The sequence below is a fragment of the Prunus avium genome, chromosome 3, assembly GCF_965620075.1.
Source record: "Prunus avium chromosome 3, drPruAviu1.hap1.1, whole genome shotgun sequence".
Lineage (NCBI taxonomy): Eukaryota > Viridiplantae > Streptophyta > Magnoliopsida > Rosales > Rosaceae > Prunus > Prunus avium.
In genome coordinates this window covers 5,222,284-5,238,872 of record NC_142286.1, presented here as the reverse complement: position 1 = coordinate 5,238,872, position 16,589 = coordinate 5,222,284, and the positions used below count along the sequence as shown (strand labels likewise).

Here is a 16,589-nt window from a genome sequence, read left to right as displayed (position 1 = left end):
ACAGGACAACCATGATGCCTCAGGTCTAAGGACTAATTTGCATTATTGCAACTATGAGTTCTCATTTGACATGTAGATAAATACTCCATATGAGAACTACGGTTGATCGCGTTCAGTGTACTCATTCACTAATTAGCACCCACATACTTGTATTAGTGTCAACTACACAAATGGTTTGAGACTAACCATCCTCCCAATTGAGCATACAGAATATGTGCTAATCTTGACGGTCTATTAATGCCCATTTGATAACCTATGATTAGGAACATTTTGGGATGCTACAGTTAGAGATTAAAGGTCTCATGAATCTAATCTTCTTTAGATTACTTTATCTCTTATTTAGCATACCCTAGACATTTGTTTCTTTAGATGATGTAAAAGATAACAAATTAAGTTTGCCCTTTATATATCATATATGAAATGTATTCTAAGGAGATTACATCAAATGTATTGGCTCTTAGGGCACATTTCTAACACATAGAATGAGATCAACTCATTGAGATCCTATTTATCTTTTTGAGCATTGTAAATCACTTTGAGGTGACCATAAGATGAAGGGATGAAGTTCAAGGCAAGGTGACCCAGAAAAGGATCGGTTATAGGAAAGTCAAGGGCCTTCACTTTGCTAGCTACCTCTATCATACTTAGAAGATACACTCCCGTATCCTTCACACCATCATACTTCATTGTAGCTAGCTTGTTCATCAAATTCCCAGTCTTCGATTCCTTAAACTTTTGACTCACAACCTCCAAGTACTCCTTAGCATTCTCAGAGTGAGGAATATTACCACAGATAGCTTCAGCCATGGACTTTTATATCAAACAATGACATCTTTCATGAGTTGTTGACTTTATGCGAAATTTTGATCAATGAATGGCGAGAAATCCGTGGACCCATTGTCTAGGGCCCAATTTTGTTTTCTTTTTTAATATACGTATTTAATATTCATTTAATATATTATATATTCACTAGCCTTTTCGCACGCACTTTCGCGCTAGATAATGGGTAGTTTTTTTTTTGTTTTTTTTTTTATGGAGAAACGGAAAACTTACAAACGGAAGCCATGAGGGCACGCAGGCCCAACTAAATCAAAATAAAAAGGAACAGAGCATCCTAAAGGAAGCCCCCGCTCCCACAGATGGGAAGGGTTCAGATTATGGCCTAAACTAGCTAAAGCATCAGCCGTGAAGTTTGCTTCTCGGAAAACATGTTGGAAGGAAATTTCATCACAGTAAGAACTTAGCAGCTTAATGTCTTGTACCATGAGTTGAATACTCCACGGGACAGAAACCTTGTTGTTGATACAGTCAATGATGAGCTTGGAATCTCCTTCAACTAAAACTTTGCGCCATCCATTGTGGATTGCATGGGCTAGACCATCACGGAGCGCCAGGCATTCAGCCACAGTTATCGAAACTTGACCAGAGTTTTTAGCTCCTGCGAGCCGGACGTTACCATTCCAATCCCGGATGACGAAACCAGTGGCAGCCAGGTTACCACGCACCGAGCCATCAAAGTTTAACTTTATCCAATCAAGGGGTGGTGGTTTCCATTTAATTGCATGCACACCTTTGGGATTCAGAGGAGGAGTGGAGTTGATTTTCCAATAGTCTAGACCAATCTGACCAGCAGCATGAAGAGCTCTAACTGGATGCGGGGCAATGTCTTTAAACACACAATTATTCCGAGCCTCCCAAATTTGCCAGCAAAGAAGGAGAGCTTTGGAAAGAATATTTGGGCCATCCTTATCCATCAAGTGGGGGAGAGCATCCAGCCATTCAATACCATCAAGATTCTGTTGGAGAGGCAAAGGGCTTATAGAGGTGCACCTCTATATGTTGACAGCAAACTGGCATTCAAAAAATAAATGGTTAATGGTCTCCATGTGATCAGTACACAAAGGACATTCAGGATTGATATTCGGCAAGTATCTGTGTAAATGACTTCTGACTTGTAATCTTTTTCAAATAAGTAGCCAGGCAAAGAGCTTGACTTTAGGGGGTATAGTTAAACTCCACATTTTCTTCAATAAGGTGGCTCTAGGATGGGAAGGCTCATCCTGCAATTGTAAATTATAAGCTGATTTTATTGAAAACTTTCCATTAGGGTTGGGTCCCCAGACTAATTTATCCTGCAAAGGTGACAGAGGGAGAGGGATAGTTAGAATTTTTTCCAGAATGTCTTCATCAACTTCTTGGATGAGCTTATCACGCTGCCAGGTTTGGTTCTGAATAAAATCTGCAACTTTAGCATTTAAATTGAGGTTAGTTCTCATGAAAGCAGGAATTAAATCAAGTAAAGGGAAGGGAAAAGCCTAATTATCAGTCCAAAAAAGGATGGATAGTCCATTACCAACAATCCATCTTAAACCTTTAAGGAGAACCATACGAGCATCAAGGATGGCCTTCCAGGCTAACGAGTGAGAAGTCCTTTTTGTTACAGCAAGGAAGCCATCTTTTCTTAAGTATTTTTTAGCCATTAGTTGAGTGTTCGGTTCATTTTTACACATGATTTTTCATGTTATTCACCCACTATTTTGAGTTAGTTCTTGACATTTTATAGCTTTTTACTTCCTTTTTGTGTTTTCTTAGATTTTGCCTTGGTTGGGATGAAAATGAGCTAAAAGTGCATTATTAGTTATAAATTCTGTTTTTGTTCATTTTCGTAGGTCAACTTCTTGGCCTGGGATCAACATGCTCTGGTGCTCGGATGAGGTCATGATCTTCATGAGACTTGTTCCAATGGATGTTAACTACAACATATCCAAATTTGAGCTCCATTGGACAAGTATTGCCTATCCAACCAATCCATCATGTTACCACAGTTCTGGAAATCCGGATTTGGCCAGCTTTTACCTCCCTTGTGTCATCTTAACTTCTTGTTACCATAACTCTTGGTAACAAGGAATTACATTTGTAAAATAGATATTTTCTGAGCTTTTGGCATCTTTGTGAAGTCAAAGCTCCATCATGGCAAGGGGACAATGGGCTAAGGCTTTATCAAAGGTGGTAGTTTTATATTAAAAGGTAAAAGCTGGAAAGGAGGAGAGAGGGAGGAGAAGTCAAAATTGCAATCTGATATTGGGAGCCTTTTGGATCGTGGGAAATCAGGCTATTCCACATTCTATACAGATTGAGAGCAGATTTTGGAGAGTTTGGAGCTTGGAGAAAGCCAAGGTGCAGCCAAGAAAAGTGGAGAAGAAGACTTCCACCATTGATGATCTTGAAGCTTTCATCATTTTCTGAAAATCTGTAAACTCTTTCTAATTTCATTTTGAGTTTGTATTTGAAATAAGTATGAGCAACTAAACTCTATAGCTAGGGCTTAGGTTGAAGCCCTAAACATGATTACCTTATTGTTTTGATACTTGAGTGTATGAATTTCTAGATATTGTTGATGAATTCCAATTCACCAAATTAATCTATCCTTGATGTGTGTTTTTCCTTGGTTGGCCATCTTTGAAAGCATGCTTCTTGAGATTGTTGGGATTATGTGTATCTTCATGTTATCCTAAGCAATAAATGGATGAAGTAAGAATCATCCATGTGAATTGGTTTCTTGAATACCTAATGTAAACACCATGCTATTAGGATTCTTGTGATGTTCATATTCTCTTTGAACTTAATGGGTTCTCCTTGTAATTGAATCAAAGTACGAACCATACCTAGGTTCGGTTATGGGGAGGGCACAAGTATTGTAGCACGAACCATGCACTTTACGTATATTAGAGAGAATCAATGCGTCTTGAGCCACGACCCACGGCCTTGATTGCGAACATTTTCATCAACACGTTTAGAGTTCATCACTTGAGTATTCATGAACTTGGGTAGAATTGTTTAGGGTGGATTCCGAAACCCTAGTGTTTGTTACTTTTTAATTCCACTCTTTGATATTTCATCTCTGCCTTTCTCATTTAAATTCAAAGTCCATTTACTTTCATGCAATAGAAATAGGTCACTTGAAACAAATCAAAACCCCCCCCCCCCAATGTGTGTGTGAGTTGTGTGTTTGATACGTGGTGTGTCTTTGATACTCAATTTTATTTGTTTCCGTAATTGTTTTGGACTTTTGGTCCGCGTTGTGTTCTTGCATTTTCTGTTCTGAATCCAACCGTATAAAGAACGTGAATTTTCGACGTACGGTTGGAAAGTTATAGGCAAAACACTGGACAGAGGTCGAAATTGAAAAACAGAGAAACGAATCTGCCCAAAAACGACCGGTCGTTACTGTTCACGACCGGTCGCTCATCACACGTTTATTGAAATTTCGACTCTGCCGAAAAACGACCGGTCGTCACTGTTCACGCGACCGGTCAGCACTGTTCACGGCACTGTTCATGTCACTGTTCACTGTTCATGGCGCTGTTCACAGGTGATAAACAGGTGATAAAATGGCGATAGAAAGTGCTGTTTGTGTTTTTCTCTAGTTTTCTTGTGTTGTTCCATTTCTTTTACACTTATTTACTCATTTCTAGTTTCCCTCTTTCATTTGTGCATTTGTGGTGTGTTAAATAAGTGTTCTTTATGTACTCAAATTAGAACTTATAGGAAGCCGACAAGTTCTTCGTGGGATCGACCCCGTACTTACATAATCTATACTTCGATAGATTCGTGCACTTGCGGGTATTTTTAATTGGTTGTTTGCACATTAATTTGTGTCCTCTTAGGAATGCAACATTGAGCCCACCAGTTGGTAGGGTCAGATAAACAAATCCAGCCCAGCTTTGCTAACGCCGCTTTGTTAAAAAGAGTGGCAGATCTAACCCCCAGCCCTCCTAGACTTTTAGGCAAACAGATATCCTTCCAAGAAACTGGGGGGACCTTAGTCCCATTCCCCCAGAAAAAACGCCTACTACAAGCATTCATTTCTTTACAGACTTCTTTAGGGCATTTAAAACAAGAGAGAGTATGATTCGGGATACCAGAGACACTAGCCTTAATTAAGGTAAGACGACCCGCTCTAGATAACGTTTGGGCCTTCCAGCCAGCAAACTTGGATCGGATTTTTTCTATCATCATTTTGGCATTTGCTGGATCCTTCCAAAAAATAATGTTTTGTATTCCAAGGTATTGACCTAGTGTAGTCTTATGTTGTATCTGCAAGAGGTTACTCAACACAACTCTAACTTGGGAATGAACATTACCCGAAAAATAGACTGTGGACTTATGGTAGTTAATTTTCTGACCTGAAACTTTAGAGAAGTTCTCCAATAAGGAGGTGATATTTCTGGCGGCAGTAGCAGTAGCCCTGGCAAAAATAAGACAATCATCAGCAAAAACCAGGTTAGAGATACGGTCACCGCCAGGGGAAGATAAAAGGCCCACATTAGATTTGGGATTCTTGGTAAGATTGTTAAAATGCCTAATAAACGGTTCCATGCACAAAATAAAAATGTAGGGAGATAGAGGATCTCCCTGCCGGATTCCCCTAGAAGCATTGAAATGGCCATAGTGGGATCCGTTAATAAGCACTGAGAAAGAAGTACTAGAGATGCAATTCATGATTCGATCGCAACAAGCATTACTGAAACCAAATTGTGCCAGACAACCCCTTATATAACCCCAATCAAGAAGGTCATAGGCCTTCTCAAGGTCAAGTTTAATAGCCATAGCTCCCCGAGCACCTTTCTTACGTTTGAAATCATGGAATAACTCATGAGCAATGAGAATGTTATCGAAAATAGATCTTCCAGGGGCAAAGGCTCCTTGGTTTTTGGAAATACAGTTTGAAAGAATAGGTTTTAGACGATTGACTAGGATCTTAGTGATGACCTTATAAGAGACATTACACAAGCTGATAGGTCTATAGTGATTAACAGTCTCCGGGGAGTCAACTTTAGGAATTAGAGCTATGTTGGTGTGATTCACATCTTGTAGAGGGATATTATTGGTTAGAAAATCATTGACTAAATTTTTGACCATTTGCTTAGTGTTTTCCCAGCATTTGTGATAGAAGATAGCTTGCAACCCATCTGGGCCAGGGCCCTTAAGAGGACCAATGCCTTTAATGGCATGCTCCAGTTCAAGATCTGAAACCGGAGCCAAAAGGTTAACATTGTCTTGGTTAGTAACACAAGGCTCAACTATTTGGAGGAAATCAGTCACCGAATGCTGGTTTGGGGCCTGATCAGCTTTGAACCTAAGTTTGAAAGCTTCAATGAAGATATGAGGGAGGTTATCCCCCTCAACCCAAATCCCACCAGGACCCTTAACTCTAAGAATTTGATTACGTTTCCTTCTAATAAGAGCTTGAGTGTGAAAGTACTTGGTGATAATGGGTAGTTGTGTTCCATAAAAATAGGATACATTGTTTTTCTTTTAATTTAATTTAATTTAATTTTTTATGAAAAAGTGTGAATTTACCATATTATCCTCATTTAATTAATAATTTCAATTCTTAATGTTTGCATTAACCAAGGGCATTTTCTGGTATTTTGAATGTTTCACCATTCTCTGTCTTTTGCTTTATATATATAAAAGATTAAATATTTTCGGGAAAATGAAAATGGATAACTTTGGGTTTCTTGAGATAATATTGGAATGTGTGAAACTCCTTCTGCATTGTTGCACTGCATCACTTCCACTCCTCGAGGTTTAATGTTCGATTTTTCCTGTTATAATTAATTTAATATTTATCTTGAATGTTAAATTTCTAGTTAACTTTGACATGTTAATTTTTCTTGTTTTTGCTTAAAAAATGAGACAGAATCTAGCACATAAGTTTTATAAATAAAAATTGTGACAGAGTAGGAAGGGGCCTAATTCTTTACTTTTGACCTGAGGTAGGGTTTGTGCTTATGATTTGTGTATGAGATTGGGGACCTAAACCTTGTATTTATATAGGGGAGTGCTCGAGATTTCTTGCCCATAAAGAAAATCCTAAAGCATCTTTATCGCTCTAGAATCCATAACCAAATAGGATAGATAACTCCTATTAGTTTGATATTTTCTTCACTTAGAAGTAACTAGCTAATCGAATTAAACCTTCCTCTTTTATCCTTGACAGATTTGGTGTCTTAAGTGGATTTAAACTCAATAAAGTAGTCCTTACACAAACATTTTGGCTATAAGGGGCTTGTAGTTTAAATGATTAAGAGCAGTTATTCATAACTCAAAATCGTGTTTTCGAATTCTCCCTCTCTTAATATCGTTCATATCAAAAATTAAAAAAGAAAAACATTTTGGCTAGCTAGGTTGACATTGACAAAGGATGGGTTTTATTGCCATTCTGGGCCTTTCTTTGGGAATCAGGCTTGTTAACCTAAAGGTTATATGAATCAGGCTTGAAAACCCCATCAACATGAATCAAATACAAGCAGTATATAGTAGTCTTTAATTTATACCTTAATATTTTGAATGTCAAAATATATGAAAGCTATTGGGGCTTGAGATTCTCTTTCCTTTTTTATTCTTTTTTTTAATTATCAGTTTGTTTTTAAAATCTCAAATTGTTGACCGTTCTTTATGCTTTCTTTTTTATAATCAGCTGATCTCTGAGCCCTTTGAGGGAGCTGTGTGTGTGAAACCGAGTAACGTTTTCTTTTTTTAGATTTCTATAACATTATTGTAACCTAGAAATGCAACAAAAAATTTGAATAAACTTGGAAATATTCAAACAAATTCAAGCAAAATGCACTATTTTCTTAATGTTTTATGACGCATTGTAGATGTCAGCAATACGATAGCAAACCCTGAAGCCCTGGGACATGGAGGAGCGTGGGAGGTTGTTGGGGCCTATGGTAGCTTTAAGGTGTCCAAAAGACACCGAAAGTGGGATCCATGCATAAATATAAAGTCATTTTGCAGATTTGGATCATCATCATCATCATCATCATCGCACAACCCCAACCCACATGAGGGAATGCCATTGGCATAATAATTAAAGAAGAAAGACGGACGAAGCAATTAGCTTACAACTTAGAAGAACCAGCGTCTAAGGAAGAGCATGATTGATTGCTATAATGATGAATGAGTGGTACTCATGGAAACTTATTCGCTTTATTAAAGAAGAAAGTACATCAACTTCTTAATGTTTTTAAAATTTTCAACCTTGTATATATGAAAGCTGTGTTGTGTTTTTATGTATTTGCTTCAATCCATGAAGACTTTATGTGGGTTCATTATTAAGAGTCTTATTCCATGCTCTTGTTTCTTCTTCTTTTTTTCTTTTTCTTTTTTACTTTATGAAGGAGGGGGGTTTCGAATTTGGGATCTCTTCCAACATTGGGAAGAAAAAGACCACTCAACTAACAACTATAGTTGGTTCCATCCTCTTGTTTTCATATAAATTTCAGAATACGTTATATAACTCTTAACGAATAATTATATATATAAAAAGTGCACACGGAAAATATAATGTTTCACATATATATAATTATAGAATTTTGCTAGGCTCATCAAATTTGTTTACTAATTTAAAATAATTCATTTATTCAGTTTGGGAGCCACTCTAGAAATCTTATTCAATGAGAAAATTTGATATGAATATATTTGGTGAAGCATATTGTTGATAATTATAGGGTTAAGCCTTTTTGTTTTTTGTTTTTAAATATTAGGAAGGAGGATTCAAACTTGAGACATCTTCTGATGTTGGGAATAGAAATACCACTAAATCACGATTACGTAAAAGCTAATTGGTATATCATATATGCATATAGGGTTAAGCTGATGGTGCAGATGAATACAAATAGGCTAATAGCTAGGCAGATGAAAGTTGGGGGGGCATTCACACAAATACCCATATCCAAGCACAAGGAATCAAACAGCTAGGAGCCAGCTTTTTCATCATTAAAGTGACCCAAAAGACAAAGAGTACCATATATATATAGTACATCTATGGATATCGTGAGGGAAGAAGAGTACAGTAAGTTTGTAACTTGGTTTAGGCACCACATATAGATTCAGCACCATCATCTCTTCTCTTGCATGCCCTCATCCTCTAGGATTTGGGGTCGCAGCTATTGTCTAAGATAGGACTTGCACTTGGAGAATGGTTGGGCCACGCTGTCATCTAGGGTACCACATATACGGACGGCAATCAAGTTACTAAAGTCACCGAAAATAGTAAAATCTATTTGTAGCAGATTATTATCGACTAGATCTCTATATATTAGTCATATGCAGGCGTGAGTTTGGTCAGTTGGTTAGGATAGTGAGTCTGTCCCCTTGCACCTAAGTTTGAGTCCCTCTCCCCGTAAAATAGATTAATTTAGAATATTCAAACTATCGCTTGTATTAAAAAAATAAATAAAGTAGATTTCACCTCTATTAATGATTTGGTCTACAATTTTATGTTGTGTCGAGGGTTTCACTTCTGTTAATGATTTTGATCCACAATTTTATGTCATGATACGAGTCTACCCAAATTATAACATACCATAAACCCTTGACGACATATTTTTTTTGGATGAATCCAGGGTATCCCCCGCACATAGGCGAGGACTAATTCCCTCGAGCCTGGTCGGACCCCATTTTAGGGGCAAGCTCTCCCAATGATGGCTGCTCCATTCACAAGGCTTGAACTCAAGACCTTGCTTAAGGGGAACAAGCTTTTTACCACTTGAACCACCAAGCATTGATCTTGACGACATATTTATACACCGAAAAAATGCAACTTCATCGAATGTCTCTTTCTCTGGTTTGGTCCTTTAATTTTTGTTGCCTCAGCACAACAATTAATTAAACCCCCTAATCCTAGATTTGATTCTGTGGTTCTGTATAATTTTTGTTGACTCAAGTCATGTATAAGTGAAAGTTTTTGTCACCCCTAGAAAGTATATCCTTTTTTTTGCTCTTCTTTCAACTGTGGGTTATGTTTATAAGCTTATAATGTGATTTCTGAGGTCATTCTCATAGCTTGTGCCCTTTTCTGTTAATTTGAAGCAATGTAAGTAAAATTGTGCAGTATCTATGCCAATGATTGTTTTATATAAGGTGAGTCTCCAATCCTTACATACTTTTCATCTCAATCAAAGTTATGGTAGCTTGATATGCACTAATGTTCCAATGATCTCACTAATTCTCTTTGTGATAAATATTTCTAACCCAAAACTTAAAGCTGCTTTACAAATTCTTTGGCTCAAAGACTGGATATAAAATGATAACGACGTTGCAAAGTTTCTGGAAAACCTAGTTAAGGCCCTTAAGAAGACTAGGTTCTTCAAGTGCAGATGTTCAGAAATCCCAAGGAATCTTTATGCTCAATATTTTTAATCATGTTTTTTTTATGCCAATCCCACCTGTTTAGAGGAAAACAAAAGCATTCGCTCACCATATAAACATAAATATATTGACTTTGAACAAAAGGAAACAGTGCATGTATGTAAGAATGAGACATACCTAACATCAGTGAACTCACAAATATTGTGAAAGCTAGAATGAAGATAATCAAATAATGCTCTTCCTAATTTCATAATCACCTTTCCTGCCACATGTTGCCTTGTGATTTCAACCCCGATGCTGGCCAATAGGCTACCTGTGAGATATTTAGGGTCTGTTTGGTAATGTTTTTGGAGAATATTTTTTGAGAATGAAAACGAGAAAATAAATTTGCATTTTCAAAATTTGAAAATGCGTCTGGTAGATTAATTGGAAAACATATTTAGAAAATCAAAATAGTGAAAACATATTTGGTAGGACAATTTGAGAATAATATTATGTGAGTTATTTTTCAAGTATATTTTTTGCTAATTTCTGCCTAAAAAATATATTTTTTTTAAATCTGATATTTTAAAGGCTAAAATTATTACAAACAATGAAAAATGTATAATTAAAATAATAATAAAAATTTTAATTTTATAAAACCCTAGATAATAAAATTCTATTATCTTTAGTTTAAAATAAATATGAAATTGAATAATATATGATGCTTTTATCATAAAATTAATATACACTCGTGTAGCAAAATAAAATAATGAAGTGGAATGAAAAAACTGAAAATTGAAAAGAAAAAAAATTACAAATTAAAAAATGAAAAATCAGACCAACCAAAAAATAATTGAAAAAAGAAAAGAAAAAAAAAACCAATCAGACCAATACACTGTGTAGAAAATGAAAACAATAATTTGGTGTATTTTCAATTTTTGTACATGAGTTCGAATTTATTTTCAGGAAAAGAATTCTAGTGAAAATGAAATCGACATACCAAACGCGTTTTTAGTATAAAATAAAAACAGAAAATGAAAACGGGACCTTGGAAATATTACCAAACCTTTTCAAAATGAAAGGTTTCAATCAAATAAAAAAACCACTTGGGAGATATAGCACACCCCCAATTAACTAGCATGGGAATAAGCATATTTTCTAATGAACTACGGCATTGGAAGAGAAGTGATTTGAATTCGGGAAAATATTTGTCTTTAAAATATTAATGTGAGATTGCGTTTCTGTCAAGAAACTAAATATTATAAGTGCATCTAGTTTCAGTACAAGTAATTTTAAGTTTGATTATGTAAACATAACCATTAACGTTCTTTTATTAAACTGTATGAATTGTCAAGATGAACCACACATATGAACCGTCTAGTTTGATAACTCAATAACATAACATATTAAATTATAACAATGTCATGCATACATTTGCGTATTATACACGTCTATATTCTAGTAATCGCATTCAATTAATTAGAATTAAGGTTATTCATTCGTTAATGTTGGGTGTGTGCTGCACTGCACATGCACTTATTATAAAACGTTTACAATTAGGGTTTAGCCAGCAACATGAAGTTGATCACATGGTTTCTCAACTTGATTAATTTTATACGTTAGAGTAGAGAGGAAAAAAGAAATGGACAAGAAAATACCTGAGAACAAACGACGTAGTTTCATGCAAGAAAATAGATTTAGAAATGAAATGTGGCTATGATGCAATTTATTACGTCAAGAATACTATTGGCTGAGGTGTTCGTTGCATTGAGGAGCGTGTGAGAAGGATGGGGCATGTCAATCGAGTACAATATCTCAAAAAGTGGTCCAAAAAGACCCGAAAATGGGGTTTCTTTTGGCATATTCGGGTCAGCCATCCCACATGAGTTTGTCTGTCTGGCATCGGTCTTTCATATAGGGAGGCCAAGTAGGGTTAATGGAAATATAAAGGGTCAGAAGAAGTCTACTTGAAATTAATCTAAAACGATTACAAGTTCTATACAATCTTAGAATGTGAATATTCAATATAAAACCAATTCATAATGGTAGAGAGACTCAAAATATTTTAAATTTCTAAGGTAAACTTCCATCATTTCGATACAGGATACTCTTGATATACTATGTTAATATTTAATTTATGTATTTCTTCTCTTGCAAAATAAGAAATTCAACTAAGTATATATGAATATGATCTATATTTTTTTTTCTCTAAGTATATATGACCTCCTCGAGTCGCAACATGAATTAATTAATTAGTTTGGAAAATAAATGTGTTTCCTTGTTTATTAAATAAGAAAAGCTCGTTCCATTCAACTTTGGTTATATTAATTATTTATCGTGTCCAAATCACTAAAACTTTTATTTTATTTTATTTTATTTTATTTTTGTGACAAAGTGATGTTATGAACTCATCTAATATATGGGTAGGGAAATCGAATTTGGGTGTAAGAGGGTGGGCACATTGCCTCGACTAATTGACCTAATTCATTTCTGTTATTAAATTTCAATCCTTAGTAAGCTTGCAAGATATTTGCACAACCTATATATCCATATGAGAGAGAGAGAGAGAGAGAGAGAGAGAGAGAGAGAGGAGTACTAGTTCTTCTTCCTACCAGAATAATACTACTATTAGATTGCGCTTTTATTTAATTAGTAAATGAGTAGTAGAATAGCTAGCAATATAGTACACAAATTCTAATTTAGAATGCATAGCATGATGAGCAATCAACCTTAATTCAAATTGCAACAGAGTGACTGCTCATAATGTTATCCCATTCTACAAAAGCTCCGTACTATATGCCGCGGTACTACTAGTCCTACAGTACTAAACAGTACTAGGGGTGCTTAAATCGTTAAATTAAACCTAAAACCCACTCCCATAAGCCGGAGCCCAGTAATCCGCTCCATTGTCACTCCCAACATGTTGAGTGCTAGACACAGGAACCAAGCACAACCCTTTACTTCTTAGATCCTTTGCTTTATCTTGTGATGAAGAATTCTGTAATTATCATAACAAACAATGGCAATCAATTAATTAATTCTTCAAGTTCATCATATACGCAATTAATTAATTAATTAATCATCATTAATGATGATGATCATCATAATGCATGATTATTATAATGAATTTAGAAATGGGGATGAACAGTTCGATCAAATGAAGAATATGTACCTGGTTTGGAGCACCTTTTCTTTTCAGGGAGTTGTCATTCAAAAGCTAAATAGGAAAAAAAACAAAAAAAGAGAAAAGAAAAGTATGATGAGTAATTTTATTATTGTTTCAATGTTTTCTAAATCATCAAATTAACCTTTTGATTCCAAACCAGCTTAGTTAGGTATAGTGCAGATTATGGTTTTTAATTATTAATTTAAATAATATTAAAGTTTTTTGTAAAGCTGAAAACCTTGTTCATTGAGTGCTTTTCTTTATCATATTATGAATAAAATAATTTGTTAGATGCTTTTTCATATTCAAAGCCTTCCCCGCTTGCTTTTGATGGGGTGATGGATCCAATAAAGCATACCTGACCAGGGTCTTCAGGAAATACACAATTCCTTTCTCCTTGAACCTAAGGTAATTAAATTCTCTATCATCAATTATATATTCTAATTAATTAATGCACAGAGTAATTAACTAATTGAGCTACCTAGTCCACATGCTTAATTTCTCAAAATATGAGAGAGAGAGAGAGAGAGAGAGAGAGAGAGAGAGAGAGAGTGAGGAGAGAGAGAGAGCTTTGGGAAATGGGATATATGGGCACTTACAGACTGTTGGTTCCTCATGTTTTTTGAGGCATTGCCCAAGTAAGGGGAGCTGAGGGCCTGCAAACAAAGGGGAAGGGGAAAAAGGAATAAAGTTTATGACTTCCATAACTAAAGAATGTTAGAAAAAGCATGAATTATTGAAACTTTAAGTGCATGCTCTTCACTGATTCTGAGCTGCTAGCAGAAGAGAGAGTGTATATAATTTGATAGAAACATCACCTCAATTTGACCCTGAAGGAATCTGATATACCCAATGGCTTCTAGCAAGACTGAAGCAGTGTCAGTCTGCAAAAGAGAAACACACATGCACACACCACAGTCATCTCTCTCTGGTCCTCTTTTATGTTAAAAGAGAGAATCCAAGTGAAATTTAAATAGAAAAAAAGTTGAAGAAGTAAAAAGAGCTGCTTTGATCTGGGTTTGGAAAATTAATTATCTTCATTGGATTTTATCATGGAAAAAGGAAACAGAAAAAAAAAAAATGAAATTCCTAGTTTTCACCTTTCCAAATGGGGATACCAGTTGGTGAAGGGCTGTTATTCTATCACCTAGCTTCTCCTTCCTCACCTGGTTCAGAGTAAATACATAGATAAGTAATTTAGTAATTGCTTATTTTAATGATGCTCAAAGAAAATTACAACTGGTAAAAAGGAGAGAGATTATTAACTGTGTTACCTTTAGAGGTGGTTGGCTTGGAGATGGTTGAACCCTAGCCTTCTTGCACATCCCACCAGTGGCAGTGCTATTACACTAGTAAAAACAAAATGCACATTCAAAATATTAAAAAACCCATATATAATAATAAAAACATAATTTTATGAACAAAAAGACAAGGCAACTTGTAGCAAAACAAACGAATAAGAAGGAGAAAAATTCTTTCTTACCTCAGATGAGTGATCTGCTTGTTGGTTCCTCTTATTGTCAGCTTTGTTATAGGAGAAGTCCAATATGTTATTATTACTTAAACTAGTGACACAAGACCTAGGGGAAGAAACTGGCATGATTTGAACTGGGGACCAAACAGGCCTGCTGCTTGGTGCCAGCTGAAATTCTTCATCTCCATGAGGATTATTGCACAAGTTAATGCTGTTCTGGGAATTAGACTCTTGCTTTATAAAATCAACAACAGGAGCCCTTGGATATTGTGGGATAAAGATTTGGTCCTCCTCCCAATTTTCCAACCTGCCTTTAGGTTGAAAATGACTCAGAGTACCAAAGCCATCTTCATGGATGGACAATCCACCCCTGAAAAATAATCAAAAGATTCACCAAATAATTAATTAGTACACCACAAACATTTCATTACAAGACTCAGAACCAAGCCGAAGATCAATCATTAGATCAAACAACTATTTATAATAAGCATAGGCACACCAACACCAACACATACAGAAACACAAAGAGAGAGAGAGAGAGAGAGAGAGAGAGAGAGAGAGAGAGAGAGAGAGGTACAAAAGTAATTGGCTCCAGGACTGTGGAGGCTCTAGGTTATGTTCAGGCAAAGAATTCAGAGGGAGTGAATTAGAAGATCCAAGCTGCACATATTGAGAAGGGAAGAGAGACGGTGGATGCATGCTGCTCCACCAGTTAGGGTTTCCAGCCATCATTTGTTGCACTTATGACCACTCCAAAAACACTGGTTCACTTCGTGCTTGCTTTGATCAGAAGATCGAAGGAAACTAAAAATGAATTTTGCTTTCTTTTCCTTTCTCTTTCTATTTCTCTTTCTCTCTCTCTCTCTCTCTCTCTCTCTCTCTCTCTCTCTCTCACGCACACGCATACACTTTCTTATGTTTCCCTGTATATGCACCCAAACAAGACTTTGCTAGCCAAAGCTTTATGAGTACTGTTGTTTGCTTTCTCGGATGAGGTTGAAGAAGCTTAAGTCTATGGCCTTTAAAAAAATTTATAAAGGGTGGGGTTGGGAACTTTGCATATTGTGTTTCTCTTTCCATTTTCTTGTTTCATTTGTTTAGTAATATCTTTTTATATTCCTACTTTTGCTTTTTTTCTAAAGTGGGGCAAAAAGCTGGTGGGGAGTGTTTTCAGGCCCTTATAAACTAATGGCTCCCAAGGCTTACTTCCTCTAATTGGGGTTGTACCTTGGGAAGTTGGGCTTGTTTATAATTGGAGTTTGCCTTAGGGTTGGGGGTGTTATAGTACTGTTCATATCAATGTCATATATGCTTTATTTATATTCTTGATGCAATAATTCACCTCAACAAACCAAACACAGAATCTGAGTGGGTGAATAAAATAAAGCAGACTATGAATTTATAATAGATAATGTTGGGAAATAGATCTAGCACTGTTTTCAGGACATAAACGAAAGTAGTTCATCGATATTTAAAATAGATCATGTATGGAAATTATTATCATGCGTAGTAGAGAAACTCGTAATATCATACATAACCAAAGCAAAACTACTCTGGTTTTGAAAACCAAATATTAACCTCTAAAACTACTTCATTTTAGTCAAGGTTAAATACTTTTTTGGTCATTATTTTACACGAAATTTCAATTTGATCATTGAGAAAAAAAATTTAGCCAAAATCCATGCAAATGCTATGCTCTTGCACACGCTGCACGTAGGCTAAAATTTTATGGTTAGTGTAGCATCAATTAAAGCTAAAAAAAGGAATCATATCAAGACAAAATATGTTCATATATAATAATTTCAC

General features: G+C 35.7%; 1 protein-coding gene across 2 annotated transcripts; it reads right to left on the bottom strand.

Annotated features, from left to right (window-relative positions):
- Positions 1 to 12,742: 12,742 nt before the first annotated feature.
- LOC110769448 (transcription factor bHLH68-like) lies at positions 12,743 to 15,852 on the bottom strand. 2 transcript variants are annotated; one of them, XM_021973425.2, is made up of 9 exons: positions 15,361 to 15,852; positions 14,793 to 15,153; positions 14,584 to 14,658; positions 14,410 to 14,475; positions 14,128 to 14,193; positions 13,909 to 13,965; positions 13,668 to 13,712; positions 13,316 to 13,360; positions 12,743 to 13,141 (listed from the first exon to the last, which is right to left on the bottom strand). In XM_021973425.2, the coding sequence occupies exons 1-9, from the start codon at positions 15,513 to 15,515 to the stop codon at positions 13,007 to 13,009; spliced, it is 1,005 nt and encodes a 334-aa protein (XP_021829117.1). In that variant the 5' UTR covers positions 15,516 to 15,852; the 3' UTR covers positions 12,743 to 13,006. The 2 variants fall into 2 exon arrangements, with proteins under 2 accessions (XP_021829117.1, XP_021829118.1); XM_021973426.2 differs by lacking the exon at positions 13,668 to 13,712.
- Between the last annotated feature and the right edge of the window lie 737 nt (positions 15,853 to 16,589).

Coding starts and splice junctions, on each gene's coding strand:
- LOC110769448 (XM_021973425.2), bottom strand. CDS start 15,515: ATGATGGCTGGAAACCCTAACTGGTGGAGCAGCATGCATCCACCGTCT. Junction 13,966..14,127: donor TCCTTCAGGGTCAAATTGAG/GTGATGTTTCTA, acceptor CTTTGTTTGCAG/GCCCTCAGCTCCCCTTACTT. Junction 13,713..13,908: donor ACATGAGGAACCAACAGTCT/GTAAGTGCCCAT, acceptor TAATTACCTTAG/GTTCAAGGAGAAAGGAATTG.